Here is a 15,730-nt window from a genome sequence, read left to right as displayed (position 1 = left end):
AGCGTAGTTTATCGATATTTACATAGCTGAATCAGAATTTAGATAAATGTCATTTTAAAGATCGGACTATCGATCAAATTATCTGCTTAGATACAAGAAATTGATGTTAAAGTTTTCCATTTTAGTAATCGATTTTCCTTTATAGTCGTTTAAGTACACAGCAGCGATTATTTTCCACTTGATTATATTAAATGGCAGAATGCTTGGAAAAGTTACTTTCATAGGTGTTATAATTAAATCATTACGCTCTGTGTTATTTAATCACTCCAAATCTTTTAAACGTTCTTTATTACAAATTATAATATATTAGGTATTATTTAAGCATTATTTAAACTTACTAAAAGCTCGATTAATTACCTGTGAAATATATGAAAAGAAACAGTTATAAGATATTTAAAAAAATATAATTTTATACATTTCATCGAATATATCTATTTTAAGCTAATATTCAATAATTTATAATTTAAAATTCAAGTTAAAGATGAAAATTTGTTTGATACAATGGTCGTAAATGAGGATTGACCTCGATCGTGAATAAGCAGAGGTGGACCAATTCTGCGGCCTCTCAGATTATCAGATACAAGTCACGCCACTCAGTTCTTATTCGTCGAGAACTTCCATACAAAAAATTAATAATGCATTCGGCTTAGCTGAATGCTTTACTGTCGCACAAGCCACTCGCTAAAGTGAGAAAAGATCAGCAAAAAGTTTATTACATGATAGAATCAACCCTTTATCGGTTTCAATTCTACAAAAAATGAGACACACTATGAGACAAAATTAAAAGATATATCGTCGGTCTTCTCTTACGCTATGTCGATGGAAAATAAGTCGAAGATACAGAATAGCAATTTTTCACAAGACGCTTTGCTTCCGAGGAAAAAAGATTTAAAAATTTATCGCACGCCGATACGATAAATATAAATTATGTATAGATTATAAAGTGACGTTAGATATCAAATAATTAATATTAAACATTACAAAGTAATATCTCGTCAATGTTAAATAATAATATTAGACCAGAAGTACAGAAACACGTTGAACGAAATATATTACGGAGTGTCATCGTTCGACCTGTTGCCTCATTCATTCGGGCTTTGTCCGATTAAAAATTTATATCTTCGAATGTTGCCACTTTCTTACATAACTTAATCATTTCGATGATTACATTGAGAAAGTATTTGCGAGCCTTGTAAGCTACTTTCACGATCGCTGTCAACTTTCTGCCGTCAGCATCTTATTAAAATGAATTATAAATAATACATTTACTTTCTGTCATACCAATGGGATTATAGTAATATATACAGTATTATATCTACCCTAAGGTTATCTGTTACATGTGACATTTTAAGTTCAGTATCTCGGTGAATATCTCACAATATTTTTTGTCAATTATGCATTAATGATGTCTTCATGCCAGCAGAACAAATATCTTTATATTTCTTATTCAAATCGTGGCTGAGTACCATTATGCCACCATCTTATATATATTAGCATATAATTTAAGCAGTTAAGTTAAGCATTATAATTCATTACATTTTATTATCGTTCACTAAATTTAAAAGTTAAGTTTTATCCCCTATATTAATGTAGTAAGCTAGTACAATAGTGTAGTTCACTATATTTACTATATCGAATAATATTGTTAATATAATCATTGATCTAATTACTGTTATATATTACTAATATTTACACGTGATTACGTAATTGTTCTTAAACGTTACTTTATGCACAATAGAATTAATTTCCAATTGTGTCACTAGTGCGGATTGCTGCTTTATCAATTCCATATGCATTTTATCTGATTTACAATATGTTTCTTTTTATGAGATAATTATAATCCTTGTTTGTAAGAAATGGTAATGCCATTCTGCAGACGATCACCAAGCGATTATTATCTTCTTCAAACGAAACAGTGCTTTTGGCACGTGTTTTGCACGTTTATCTTTATCAAGCATTGCCTCTTTAACGACTACATATTCATCGCTATCTCTCAAACACGTTTCCGAATATTGTATAATATCACGAGTTTTGTCACGAGTAAAAAAACTGCCTTAAAAATCTATCTCTGATGACTATCTTCTATTTGACGACTATCTCGTTTAAGCTTTTGTTTACCGTTTGACTCACGTGGATCCATTTATCGACTTTCTTCACTTTTTCATTTGTATCTACGTATCATTTCTTTTTAATTTATTCATTTTTCTCTACCTTTTCTATTGTTTTCAATTTTTCCGGTATCCTTTTCATTCTTCATTTTCTTTACCTTTTTTTTTTTTTTAGTTCTTTTCCTTATTTTTTACGCTTTTTTCCTTTCTAATATGTGATCTAATAAGTAACTCTAATCCTGCCAATAAGCATAATGTCAAATAGAAATAAGTATAATTATACTTGTACCGCTACTACCTTTTCTTTTCTTTCTCTTACCTTTCACTTGCTTCTCTATTCCTTTTTCCATTTTCCATTTTCTTTACTTCCTCGTCCTTCTATTTTTCACTTTCTTTTCCTATTATCATGGTACTACAAATTTTCACGCATCTGCAGGAAATCTGAAAGTACAAAAATTCACGTAATATGAAAAAATGTATAAAACGTACAAAGTATAGAGTTACGATATTCAATGGATAAAACAATTTCCTACCTAAGTTCCATTCTTTTAATTATATTAAAATATGAAAATATGTATTTGTATTAATATGCGCAGTCTAATTATCATCAAACGATGAATAATGATAAAATGGCTTACCATTGTCTGAAGCGCTATTTTTCTTGCTGTTCGTCGTGGATTAGTTAATTTACAAGTAATTATCGTCAATGGCATTCTTCCAACTTCCTCTTTTCGTTCATTGTTTGATGAACAATCATCAGCCTTGGATTTCACGAACCAACTTGTTGAATTGTCTTAACATTTACATAAGCCCGTTGAAGTACTAAATTTAAAACTGCCAACAATTTTTACGATACATTATCCACATTCGAAAGAATTACGTTCGATAACATTGTTAGCATTTAATTCACGTGTGTTACAGAAAGTTTCTCCTTCTTTAATCTGCTGTGCACCAATCAACGACAGCGTGAAATTTAATGAATTCAACTTCGAAAGAAAGCACGTCTCACACGCAGATTCCAGATCGTCTCATAAATATTGTAGTTTTTCATTTCTATAGGAAATATCTTATGAAAGAGAATAAGATGCTCGATAGATGAGAGAGATGGAAAGTTTGAGAAATTGTCGGAAGATGGAGTTTCTCTAATTTTTACGTTTCGTCCTCGTTCCCGTCTTAATCAACGAAAAGAATCGGAAATGACGAAAACCAAAAGAAATATGCATCGATTGTACGATGATCTCGTAATATGTAAATTTTTCATTTCTTCCAATTTGAAACTAATTACACACTGAACTAAAAATACTCAAATTTTCAATGGTAACTGATATTTTATAAATGGTTTTTAAAAAAACAGACATTTCATCTGTAAATCCTGCAAACTGATGCAATCTAATATCATCACCATCGAAGGTTCAGATCCGAAGACACTGAAGTTAACTCGAACTTATTAACTGCGACGATTACTTAAACAATTTGCTAATCTCGATGTTATTTGTTAATTAGGTGCGAGTGGAGAGCGCGGACGATCACGACAGAACGCGCGAATTCGTCTGGAAAAGATCATCGCACATCGCTCATTTAGTCTCGGAGAAATTATCATCAGCCACGAGGTCGATGCTTCGACCTCCACCTGTTGCAGCGGCCGCCGCTTAAATCTTCCTTCGCATCATCGTTGGTCTTAATGAAAACCTTCATCCATCATGAAAGCAGACTTCTCTCTTTTTCTTTCTTTCTTAAATTATTAGACCGAGGATTTTTATGCAATTTCATATTTTTGCCAAGAGAGATCTAAAGAAATTATACCTAGTAATAGTAATAATAGTAATATGTTTCGTCTATTAAAAACTATGGTCATTCATACTTAGTATGTTTTATATATTTTTGCATATTGTACGCATTCTGTGGATTTTTGTATTTTTAAATTTTTATCAGAAATGCATAAAAATCCACAGTCTATAAATCACTATTCATGAGAGCAGTCTTCTCTTTATGGTATTTGCGTTTGGTTTTATGGCTGTTTGTTTCTCGAATCTAAAGAGAATCTTCTGTAATTTCGTTAGCTTCGAATTGCGAGAATTGGATGCTTTCATTGGATAAGAATTTTAAGTAATTGATTCTGAATCATTTTGAATAAATTAGTTACTGGAGTATATTACATAAAAGAGTAACCAAATTTATTGGTTAAAATGTTGTTAAAAAAATTAGAATGTCGATGAATGCATTTCAATTCTCGATTGACTCTCTAAATATCTCAGTATACATATCTGTTATGCTACGTGCGTCATTGATAGAATTCACGATGTTCGTTATAGATAATAGTTTGATTAATTGGACGATGATAGATATTGATAAACTGTATGTAGAAGAGTGTGGAGTTGTGGTAAAATTAATTCACTTTCCATTATTATTATCTAAAAACTGACAAATTTCTATTGCTCAGATCTTGTGTTTTGACTTAAATATGGTTTGGGGATTTAATGTTACAGTTTTATATCACTAGTTTACATTTTTAAAGGTACAATTTATTCATTTCTCTTTTTTTTTGTTTTAAGCACTGGGAATTTTAAGAGTCAACAAATTTAAGAATCAACAAATAGCAAACTGTTTATCCTTCCTTCACTTCATTTTAATAACAATTTTTGTAAGAAAGAACGAAGGATAAACTGGTTTTGAAAGAGTTATGTATTTTCATTCTAGACCAATATTCGCTATTAATTTATTTATTTATTTCTAGTAGTTTCTATGAATCATTTGCAAAGTCTGAAACATTTTCATGCTGCGATATCGATGTAATCTGCATTTATACCTATTGTTTTATGTTACCCGATACTTAAGACAATTGAGCTTACATTTATAAAAAGATTCATTGTAAAATGAATAAGTCAATTTTTTATACTGTTTTAATAATACTCTATCAATATTTATATATCAATAAAATATTTTAAGTAGATTTACATTGTTGAATTCTAATTTATCTAAAACAACAACTCTGTTAAAGACAAATTTAAAGATTCTAGAAGGATTATCAATATAAAATTATATATCTCATTTTGTTTTATCATATTTATTCATTTTAAAATAAGGAAATGATTTGTGACATATCGTCATTGAAACTAACTAATGGACATACAAAAGGTACAAGTGACTTCTATTTTGATTATATTCCATACTTTTTTATGCAGTTTGAACTAAAAATAGAAGTGACTAAATAGTTTTATCGCAAAATGTTCTTAATATTTTATGACATTCGTGACATATGTATTTAATATGTAAACGTATTAAAAAATGACAAACGCAGAATATTCGAACAAAGAGACTTAGAATTATTCCACGATTTCTACTTTTGGTAAATAAGTAACGCACGAATATTAAAATTTAACTAAATACAATTAACGCATTCTCACTGATTTGCTTTCTGCTTCGATTGAGAGCAGAGGGTTCTAATTTTAGATTATCTCATTTTCTTCGTTTATGGTATGCATAATCGCGTACCGCTGTTATTGATTAAATACAAATGATACTTTGTTAAGGTAGTGATTATTGAATGAAATAGTTTGTTTAACAATTTGTTGCATAAAAAGTTACGTATTAAAAATACCGCTTGCTGTAAATCTTTAAATTGACGTCTTTAATAAAATTAATTTTAGTAAATAAAATTGTCTTTCTTTTAATGGTAGTTCTGGTAGAATTTTATTATAATTCGGTTTATTCCTATTTGACAATTTGTTACGAATTTAAAAAAGACATGCGACATATTTGCGTCATCGTTCTAACGTAACGTAGATAATTAAATTCAGCTGTTTACTCGAATTAAAAAAAGAAATTATCTGTCAAAAGACATACATCTGTAATCTGACTTATTTATCTTCTTTATAGTTATAAAAACTGTAAACAAGATTATTCAAGTACAAAAAAGAAAGAGGAACAAATCACGTAACAATAATAAGATAATAATAATAAGATAATCTTAAATTTCAAAATCATTCAATTCCTTTGATTTGTCGATAATTTGTTGAAATCTTGCATAACATTTACAAATCAACCATCTCATAATGGTGAAAATAGATATTTCATATTTTATATAAAAATTCTAAAACTTCGATTACCACCTGCAAATAGAACAGTATACTTTTTGCTATTCTGTTAGATAAAATCCTATTTTGTTAGATAAGACAGTTATTTATCTTTGTACAACATATATTATTATTAATTAATTATTATTAAGACAGATTATTAATGGTAATAGGTACGTATGTAGGTTCGAATATATTCTAACTTAGATACTCTATTACATAACTATATTATAACTTATAATCTATATAGACTACGCTGCTTATGAAAAAGCCATTATCATGACTTTTATAAATTTATTAATCCATCCTTATATTAATCTCAATTAATCATAATTAAATTAAATTATCGGTTTATGCGGTCCATAATATGTATTTTACTAACCATACTTTTAATTCTTTAAAGTTACAACAAGTCAACAACGTACTCTATTCGAAACCTACTTAATAAGGGTGTCTCAGGTATTTGTTGATATAAATACTGATAATACATATTAATTGTTTTAGTTGAGGACCTCGAAATATTGGCTTCTCTTCCATTCTAGCAACAACTCGCGCTTCGTAAAGTTAACAGGAGAGATAGAACAACGTATCGACTGACGCAAAGTGGATGTTTGAATCTTATCTGTGTGCGTGTGACACACAGTGTATAAATACACGTACAACTTGAGTAGGTCGCGAAGAATATATTTTCCTTTCATTTTCTGCAACAACCAGTTGCGCTTGCGACTCTGCGACGTCGTCGTCGAAGTACTGAAGTTACTACGTTATATTTGAACTTCTCTCGGGTCTCCCTACCACAAATGCTATTGGCGAAACGCGACAGTGCATAAAGTCCAAGGAGTCGTCAACAACATTCCTACACGCTTCCGAAGGAAGACACGGTATTCCTATTTTTCTTCATTTATATGTATACGTTTACACGTTTCATTGATTATTTGATAATTTCATTTGAATAATTCTTCAACGTTTAAAAACTTAATCGTGTTTACTGTATTTTTTATAGTGATATTTGTTAATGAGAGTAAGACGCAAGTCAGACTCGACCGTGTTAAAATATTCGGAATATTAATCTTTCATTGGGTGTTTTACACTTTTATTGGAATGATTTTTCAATATTTAAAAAGTTAACACGCTGACTGGCACGGTGGTCGTCGGTGACCTACGTTTTACTAAATTCTTTAGGGTGATTAAAGTAAGATAAAATAAGATTTGTTGGACTAAACAATTTTCAAAAATGTGAACGACTTAGATTTTAAATTAACATTTTCTGAGAAAATGTGCACAGTATACTGTAAAATGTATAATATTGTACGAAAATGCAATTCTACGGTGTAATATATTTCAATCTATTTATCGTTATTGTTGTACTTCTATTTGATAATAAAAATAAGTCGCCGGTCAGACTTATGTATACATAATATAAACAAGCTTAATCTTTCGTTAATTACTTTATAATTTCATTCTTCAACGTTTTGGAAGATAATTGTTATTATTGTATTTTTTTATGGAGATATTTGATAATAAGAATAAGAAGTCAGATATATAAACATGCCGACGCTGTTCTTTCTTTGACAAGTTTGTTGCTGGTCCGATTTATAATTTTTACAATATTCTATGCTAACAAAAATTTCTTATACAATACCCGTGTTCATATTGTAAAACTTGACATATGTATTTAGTATGGGTTATAATGAAATATTTTTTCATTCGGGATTTTTAGTTCATGTGTCACATGAAAGTATATATCTGTACATATGCATAAATACATGCCGACATACCGTGCCGACTCGAGTACGCGTCGTTAGTACGTCGTTTGTACGTCGTACCCAACGTTCAAAAATTTGATTGTCATTATTACTTCATTGTATACTTAATTATTATTGTTTTTGTACTTTCCATAGAGATATTTGATAATAAGGACAAGGCGCCAGTCAGACCAGAGAGGAAACGATAATTTCCATGTCCGTTCTAGTTGTTTCGCAGTACAGGTGCTGCACCATGCGGCCAAATACTGAGATCAACTAAAGTTAGCATATACAAGAACCTATAAAATTAAGAATCTGCTCTATTTGCTTGCAATTTAACATATACAATAATCTATGTATTTAAGCTTAAAGTTGAGGATTTGCCCTGTTTGGTTGCACAAAAATATTGTAGTAAGCAATGCGAATGATTATGATATATATATAATATTGCTATGTGTAATATTTGTTTATACTTAATTTTCTACTTTCGTCATTTATTTATTGTCAATCATAATCATTCGCATTGACTACTACAATGTCTTTGTGCAGTCAAACGGGCCAGATCCCTAATTTTATAAGTTTTTGTGTATGCTAACTTTAATTAACCTTAGCACTTGGCCGCATGGTGCAGCACTAGTCTGGGAACAACCAATTCTAGAAGCGCAAATGCTCCCATTTCCTCTCTGGTCAGACTTATATAATATGCCGGCATACATTTTGAATGTGGTGGCTCCATTTACTAGTTAAAAATTTTGCTTCTTGTTAGTTGCACTAATTCACTTGTAGACGGCGCAAGCAGGTCCAAAACAGAGCATTTTGCACTAATTGCATGTAATTAATTAATTACGTAAGAAATCGAAATAATATGCATAGAAAATTTCTAAGAGCGGAAGCTTTAATTTAATTCCTAAACAATTCAAGAAATTGACTCAGAGACCAAGAAGTTTGTTTTTTAATTTCATCATAAAGATTAATTAGTTCAACCATTTTACCGCTAGATGGCTATAATGTTTTGTTGACTATGAATTGAACGATTTTTAAAACTTGCTTGTAGAGGAATATTTAGATAAAAGTAATCTTAATTAATTTTTTGAGTTCTAAAATATCATGTAAGCTCTTAAAAATAACTTACCATATTTTTAATCTGTGATATTCAATTATTAATATATTATAATTCATCATTGATATATTAGGATCAATAATTCTTTATTGGATATGTTTATTCACTTTTTAAGTGTTAAAAGTAATTCGAATTAAATTCTTGTATGAACTTCATATTAATATTATAAATAATTTATAAGATAATTATTAATATTTCTTGTTGTAATATTTTTAATAATGGAGATTTCTTTTCAGATTGTATTTACACCTGACTTAATTGAGTGAAAGTCTGTTTACACATAAACTTTACATAATGGGGCCTTTAACGACAAGTGTCAGACACACTTTCCATTCTCTTTGTACAACTGCTGCAAAGGCAATGTCTACCAATGCAATGTTAAATCCAAAAGACGATGTGAAAGAAGTAGTACTTAAGTATTTGGATGGAAAAGACAATGGCATTGTAGTATTAGGGCTAAATCGACCCACAGTTTGCAATGCTCTTGGCAAAACTTTAACTAGTCAGTTACATGATGCTATTTCTTCCATCAGAGAAGACTCAAAGTTGAGAGTATTAATCATTCGTAGTTTGGTCCCAAAAGTTTTCTGTGCTGGTGCAGACTTGAGAGAAAGAGCAAGAATGGACACAGCAGAAATTTCAAAATTTGTTTCATTCTTGAGAAATATGACATATGATATAGAAACTTTACCAACCCCAGTGATATCTGCTATTGATGGTGCTGCATTAGGCGGTGGATTAGAAATTGCTCTAGCCACAGATATCAGAGTTGCAGCATCAGAAGCTAAAATGGGCCTTGTAGAAACAAAATGGGCTATTATTCCTGGAGCAGGAGGCACTCAAAGACTGCCAAGAATAATTGGAAGTGCTAGAGCAAAAGAACTTATTTACACTGCACGCATTGTTGATGGTGAACAGGCTATGAAGATTGGCTTAGTAAATGAAGTAGTTCCACAAAATAAAAGTGGTGATGCAGCTTACCAAGCCGCTTTAACAATTGCCAGAGAAATCTTACCTAATGGACCAATTGGAGTTAAGTAAGTATAAGTTTACAAATTTGGTTTATATAAATATAATACACAACAGACAATACATCATAATAAATAATACCCATATTTTATTTTTATCATATTTTAGAATGGCAAAAACAGCTATATCAAAAGGTCTACAAGTGCCTATTACGGATGGATTTGAAATTGAAAAACAATGTTACAACACAGTTGTAGATTCAAAAGATAGAATCGAAGGACTTGCAGCATTTGGGACGAAACGTATGCCCATTTATCAGGGAGTTTAAACATATAAAAATGAAATACAACGTATTTTATAAATTTGTTACGCTTAATTATCTACATATCACGAAAGTGCATTTTAATCGAGATTAGATGCAGAAACATGCCATTCTTGTACTACATCATTGTAATGTGATTAATTTCGATCATCGACACATCATTATGAAAGTTCAAGCATACTTGTATTTAAATAGAAACATATGAAATTAGTAAACTAATATTTAATACAGTACAGAAATAATATTGTTAGGTTCATAGTTTTAAGTATTTTTGTACGTGATTTAAACAATTTCAGAGTTTTATATAGTTTATATCAATGTTGTTGTTGTTGTTAATACACAATATGTATATATTTATAGAAACACATAAGTTTATTTTAAAAAAATAAAATTGTTATGTTTATATATATAACATTAATTCTCATTTCATTCAAATGCATATTACAAGCAACTGCATCAATTTTATATTTTAACACATGTTCTTTATAAAACATTAAAAACGAAATTTACAATTCAATTTCTCATAAAATTATTTTAACAAATTGAAATAATCAATTTGATGAAAATAAAGATTGAATAATCTAAATTTTTTACCTACATCTTGTACCTACATCTCTATATTTCCTTCAAAAATTCTTTTGACATTGGAAATGTAATACTATAAATGGAATGCTTACTAATAAAACAAAAAAACAAATCAACATAAATATATAAAAGTACCTTCTTTTTTAAGTAAATTATTTAGTACATTAAATATTCACTGCATTATGCACATTGCATAGAAACCTCCAGTTGTTCTCGTTCTCTTTTTTCTTTAATAAATGCTATAAGAATATTGAGTTGATTAACTGTATCTTCTGGAGAAGTTACACGATGTCCCACAGTTAAATCACTTTCATAAATTTCATAATCATTGCCACCTTCTGCTGTTTTGTCACCAAAGAAATGTATCTCTTCATATCCTTGAATATGTCTTAGACAATATGTTTTGTCCCAACCAATAGGAAAAACGTCAAAAGATATTTGACCTCCTTTACACATATAATAGACACATTTTCAATAAAAATCTATATGAAGAACAAATGTTATACAAATATAAAAATCTCACTTACCAATACTATATGTTAAAGCAAGATCTGGAAATTCCTTTTTGATAGCTTGAATAAATTTCTGACGTATTTGATGCTCAAGATCGTATTCATAAAACTGAATACGCTCTTCTTTAGTACAATTACGACCAACTGGTGATACATTAAGCATTCCTGTCCTAAATTCTATAAAAGTTCCACGCTTGAATGGTAGATGTAATTCAGATATGTATTTCAGACAAAAATTGATCAAATCTTGCAATGCCTCTTCACCAATAATACTTTGAATTGTCTGAAGTAAGAAATAAAAGGTAAGAAACAGAAAATTTTATAACAATTTAATATTGTCTCTTAATTGTATCACTTACTTCCGTAGATAATTGTTTACCCTCTTTAAAAGCAATAAGTCCATTCTCTGCAAAAACATATTTGTACTTTTCAAATATACTTTTACCACCCAACTGTTCTTTAATCTTATTTAAATCTGATCCTCCAACTACAGCTAAATCAAACTCTTTCTTAACAGTCCCCAAAAGGAACTTCTCCACGGATGGTTTAATTGCCTAATAAGAAATTAAAACTTATTCACAAGAATCAGAATGTATTTTGTTTTTAATATAAATATTTATACCTGTCTAGGATCTGTAAGTGTGCCATCGACATCAAATAAACATATTATCTTCTTAGTCATAGTAAAATGATACTGTTTATCTGCTTACCTGAAATATAAATTTTTACATTAAATTTTTAATAAGGAAAAAATGTTAAAAGCTCTGTACAAAATATAAATATAGCTATGAAGAAATTTTTATAACTAAATATCAAAAATTGCTTGGTATAAAAAGTTTATTACTATTTTAAAAAACTATCGTATGAACCAAACAAGTCACACGCAAGTCACGTGCAAGGCGTTTCTCTCATTATTATATATTAACAATTCCCCTCCACTTATGATCTTCCTAACAGATTAAATCATATCAAAACAATCTTAATAAAAATAATTACTGAATCGACGAAAAAGAACGAGAAAAACAAAATACATTACAATTCTAATTAAAAAATCATAACACTTTTGTAAAAATTATCGAAAAAATCTGAACATATAGATATATATCTAAAAAATTATTGATAAATACACAATGAATATAACCTGTCTAGACAACAAGTCATTAATATATGAATAAAGATAACACTATTTTATTACACAATATTTCGACCGTAATTAAGTTGATATTTCATTTTCTCTACTTTCTCTATTTTTATCGACCACGAAATAAATTAAATACTGCATACAAAGTAACGAAGAAAAAAAAAACAAAAATACAGACGGTGGTTAGATTGATACGTGGCTTATTTGACGTGTTCTTTATCGGTTCTCTTCTTATCTGCAAAATTGCAATGTTAAGAAGGAGTTTCTCGAATAAATTATATTGCTCTGTCTTCCTTATCTTATTAGAATTATATAAGATAAATGCAAACATCGTGCCGCACAAAAATGCTGTCTTACTTTTGGGTAAAAATATACTATTGTTTTTATTCTAAAAAATTTTGTTATTTCAATCTTATGAAATGCCAAATAAAATTTTTAAAAATTAAAATACATATTTTGTTTTATATTTGCATGTGAAAATCAAATTTTAGTTAATATTCTTCATCTGTGTTGTATATCTTCAATTAAAAAATAAAATATCTATTTTACAATCTTAGGGAATTATAAATATAGAGTTTAATTTTTTGTGCAGCTGACGATGGGGGATTTGAAATGCGATCCTACTTAAATAATATTTGCCAAACACCTAATCTAGATAAGTTGGCAAAAGAGAGTTTACTGTTTAATAATGCATATTCTTCAGTCAGTAGTTGTTCTCCTAGGTATCATTATTATTATCTAACTTGCTGTTCAATATTTCATATCAATGTAGTTATCATATTATTACTTTATGTTACTTTCACAATTTGTAAACATTTTAGTCGTTCCTCCTTACTCACTGGTTTACCGAGTCATCAAAATGGGATGTATGGTCTCCATCATGGAATTCATCACTTTAATTCATTTGAAACTGTCCAAAGTTTGCCAAAAATATTAAAAAAAAACAATATAAAGACAGGTATATATTTAAATTTAAGAATTATGAAAACTCAAAAATCATTTATAAATATTTTATAGGTATCATAGGTAAAAAGCATGTAGGCCCAGGTAGTGTGTATCCATTTGATTTTTCCCATACAGAAGAAAATAATTCTATACTTCAAGTTGGTCGAAACATTACCAAAATTAAACTTTTAGTCAGAGAATTTCTATCTCAGAATAAGACAAAGTATGAATTTGATAAACTTCAAATCGAAGAATGACAAAGATAAATAGAGTATTACATTTCCAGGCCCTTCTTTTTGTATATTGCATTTCACGATCCTCATAGATGTGGTCATACACATCCAGAATATGGCAATTTTTGTGAAAAATTTGGCAATGGAGACACTGGTATGGGTACTATCCCTGACTGGTATCCAATATACTATCAATGGGAACAAGTGAAAGTACCATATTTTGTTCAAAATACAGAAGCTGCTAGACGTGATATCTCTGCTCAATATACAACCATTTCTCGTTTAGATCAAGGTATTTTATTAAAAACAATGATGCAATTTAAAAACTAATATTACTAATAAATATTGAAATTTTTATAGGTGTAGGATTAGTTTTAAAAGAACTAGAGAATGCTGGTTTTAAAAATAATACATTAGTGATTTACACTTCTGATAATGGTATACCATTTCCAAATGGTAGAACAAATTTATATGAACCAGGTACTAGTCAAATTACTTAAAATATATAAATAAGCAAAGAGAAACTTCTTTTTTAAAAATAAAGATATCTACTATAGAAAAATAATTAACTTTATCACATTAGGATTGGCAGAACCTATGATGATTAGGTCACCAATTCCTAACCATAGGAGAAATAGTGTAACACACAGTTTAACATCTTTATTGGATATCGTACCAACATTATTAGACTGGTTTAACATACCATATACAGATCAATCTTCATTTGATACAAATGAAGCTCCTCATTTGACTGGAAAATCACTCCTTCCACTTCTTATTGAAGGTAAATTCAAATTATCTACCTTCAGCATTAATACACCTTTAACATTATCTTGCTACACACTTGTGCATTTCCAGAACCCGTAGAAAATGACACAGCTGTTTTTGCCAGTCAAACACATCATGAAGTTACTATGTATTATCCCATGCGTGCTATTAGAACTAAAAGATATAAGCTTATACATAACATTAACTATAAAATGCCATTCCCTATTGATCAAGATTTTTACGTCTCACCAACCTTTCAGGTAACCTGTAAAAGATAAAAATTAATAATATAAGAGAAGGTTATGTAATATTTTTTCAAATTATAAATCATACATTTTTCTTTTATTTAAAGGATCTTTTGAATAGAACCAGGAATAAACAATCACTTCCATGGTACAAGACATTAGAAAATTACTATGAAAGGCCAGAATGGGAATTGTATGATTTAAAATACGATCCAGAAGAAAAAAATAATATTGCCTCTAAATCATCTGCAAAAGTAATTAAAAACAAAACAGTTGCTATACTTGAACAAATATATCCTAAAATATTAAACCATATATAAATTTTATTTTTAGAAAATATTCTTTGATTTACAAGAAAGATTATTAAAATGGCAGAAAACAACCAAAGATCCTTGGCTTTGTGCACCTAGAGGAGTTCTTATTGGAACTAAAGAACCACAATGTATGCCACTTGAAAATCTTATTTAAGACATATTGATTATTTCAATCTTTTTGCAATATGAAAATATTATAAATAATTAATGCCAACATGACACAGAAATATAGAGGATATTTATAATTTATATTCATAATTATTATAATTTTTATGTTTTATAATTTTTATATTTTTATTATCACAATTATTATGTTTTTTTTACATAATATTGTAGAAACGGTTTTGGGGTATTTAAATAAATTTCATTTGTGCTGCAAGTTTGTGACTCTTTGTTATATAATAATAGAATAACATACATAACAAAATTCTTCCACTATATTAATATCAAATAAAAATATTAATGATTTTCATATACGAAAATACAAATATATTATTTACAAAATATAAACTTGTATATTTCTCCTTCTTATGCAAATAGCAATCTTATGTACAAATTCATTATTCTAACAGAAATAAAATATTAACATACTTGTTCAAATATACTAATTATTTGAACATATACATAAGTATTAATGGTCAACATATTGA

At 28.9% G+C, this 15,730-nt stretch overlaps 4 protein-coding genes and 1 long non-coding RNA gene across 14 annotated transcripts in view; 3 read left to right on the top strand and 2 right to left on the bottom strand.

Moving 5' to 3' along the window:
* LOC122572550 (protein bfr2-like) overlaps positions 1-5,050 on the top strand; it is a 41,223-nt gene extending 36,173 nt beyond the window's left edge. For 6 of the 7 annotated variants that reach the window (XM_043737618.1, XM_043737616.1, XM_043737619.1 and 3 more), the window contains one exon: positions 3,612-5,050. In XM_043737618.1, the coding sequence (XP_043593553.1) occupies positions 3,612-3,761 (150 nt within the window). In that variant the 3' untranslated portion in view covers positions 3,762-5,050. The remainder of the gene's footprint in view (positions 1-3,611) is intronic. The other variant, XM_043737623.1, reaches the window with a different exon arrangement.
* LOC122572562 lies at positions 148-3,597 on the bottom strand. Its single transcript, XR_006318500.1, has 3 exons — positions 2,747-3,597; positions 2,428-2,549; positions 148-2,347 (listed from the first exon to the last, which is right to left on the bottom strand). It is a non-coding gene; the product is annotated as an uncharacterized LOC122572562 (long non-coding RNA).
* A 1,854-nt stretch (positions 5,051-6,904) lies between the features above and the next one.
* LOC122572557 (methylglutaconyl-CoA hydratase, mitochondrial) lies at positions 6,905-11,044 on the top strand. The gene is made up of 3 exons (XM_043737631.1): positions 6,905-7,062; positions 9,283-10,083; positions 10,184-11,044. Exons 2-3 carry the CDS (start codon positions 9,341-9,343, stop codon positions 10,341-10,343), a joined length of 903 nt encoding a protein of 300 aa, XP_043593566.1. The 5' UTR covers positions 6,905-7,062; positions 9,283-9,340; the 3' UTR covers positions 10,344-11,044.
* LOC122572558 (phosphomannomutase) lies at positions 10,687-12,825 on the bottom strand. 4 transcript variants are annotated; one of them, XM_043737633.1, is made up of 5 exons: positions 12,754-12,825; positions 12,057-12,144; positions 11,794-11,988; positions 11,450-11,717; positions 10,687-11,368 (listed from the first exon to the last, which is right to left on the bottom strand). In XM_043737633.1, the coding sequence occupies exons 2-5, from the start codon at positions 12,114-12,116 to the stop codon at positions 11,103-11,105; spliced, it is 789 nt and encodes a 262-aa protein (XP_043593568.1). In that variant the 5' UTR covers positions 12,117-12,144; positions 12,754-12,825; the 3' UTR covers positions 10,687-11,102. The 4 variants fall into 4 exon arrangements, with proteins under 4 accessions (XP_043593568.1, XP_043593571.1, XP_043593569.1 ...); XM_043737636.1 differs by having other exon boundaries at positions 12,630-12,764; XM_043737634.1 differs by lacking the exon at positions 12,754-12,825 and adding an exon at positions 12,576-12,745.
* Positions 12,755-15,368, top strand: LOC122572551 (N-sulphoglucosamine sulphohydrolase). The gene is made up of 10 exons (XM_043737624.1): positions 12,755-12,938; positions 13,168-13,297; positions 13,397-13,533; positions 13,593-13,743; positions 13,807-14,045; positions 14,114-14,233; positions 14,337-14,537; positions 14,612-14,781; positions 14,874-15,020; positions 15,100-15,368. Exons 1-10 carry the CDS (start codon positions 12,824-12,826, stop codon positions 15,232-15,234), a joined length of 1,545 nt encoding a protein of 514 aa, XP_043593559.1. The 5' UTR covers positions 12,755-12,823; the 3' UTR covers positions 15,235-15,368.
* The last annotated feature ends 362 nt before the right edge of the window (positions 15,369-15,730 follow it).

Source organism: Bombus pyrosoma, linkage group LG11, assembly GCF_014825855.1.
Source record: "Bombus pyrosoma isolate SC7728 linkage group LG11, ASM1482585v1, whole genome shotgun sequence".
Lineage (NCBI taxonomy): Eukaryota > Metazoa > Arthropoda > Insecta > Hymenoptera > Apidae > Bombus > Bombus pyrosoma.
The sequence above is the reverse complement of the archived record's forward strand: the minus strand, read 5'-3'. Positions and strand labels throughout refer to the sequence as shown.

Coding starts and splice junctions, on each gene's coding strand:
- LOC122572557 (XM_043737631.1), top strand. CDS start 9,341: ATGGGGCCTTTAACGACAAGTGTCAGACACACTTTCCATTCTCTTTGT. Junction 10,084..10,183: donor AATGGACCAATTGGAGTTAA/GTAAGTATAAGT, acceptor ATCATATTTTAG/AATGGCAAAAACAGCTATAT.
- LOC122572558 (XM_043737633.1), bottom strand. CDS start 12,116: ATGACTAAGAAGATAATATGTTTATTTGATGTCGATGGCACACTTACA. Junction 11,989..12,056: donor CACTTACAGATCCTAGACAG/GTATAAATATTT, acceptor ATTTCTTATTAG/GCAATTAAACCATCCGTGGA. Junction 11,718..11,793: donor GTAAACAATTATCTACGGAA/GTAAGTGATACA, acceptor TTCTTACTTCAG/ACAATTCAAAGTATTATTGG.
- LOC122572551 (XM_043737624.1), top strand. CDS start 12,824: ATGTTAAGAAGGAGTTTCTCGAATAAATTATATTGCTCTGTCTTCCTT. Junction 13,744..13,806: donor CTATCTCAGAATAAGACAAA/GTATGAATTTGA, acceptor TTACATTTCCAG/GCCCTTCTTTTTGTATATTG. Junction 14,538..14,611: donor CCTTCCACTTCTTATTGAAG/GTAAATTCAAAT, acceptor GTGCATTTCCAG/AACCCGTAGAAAATGACACA.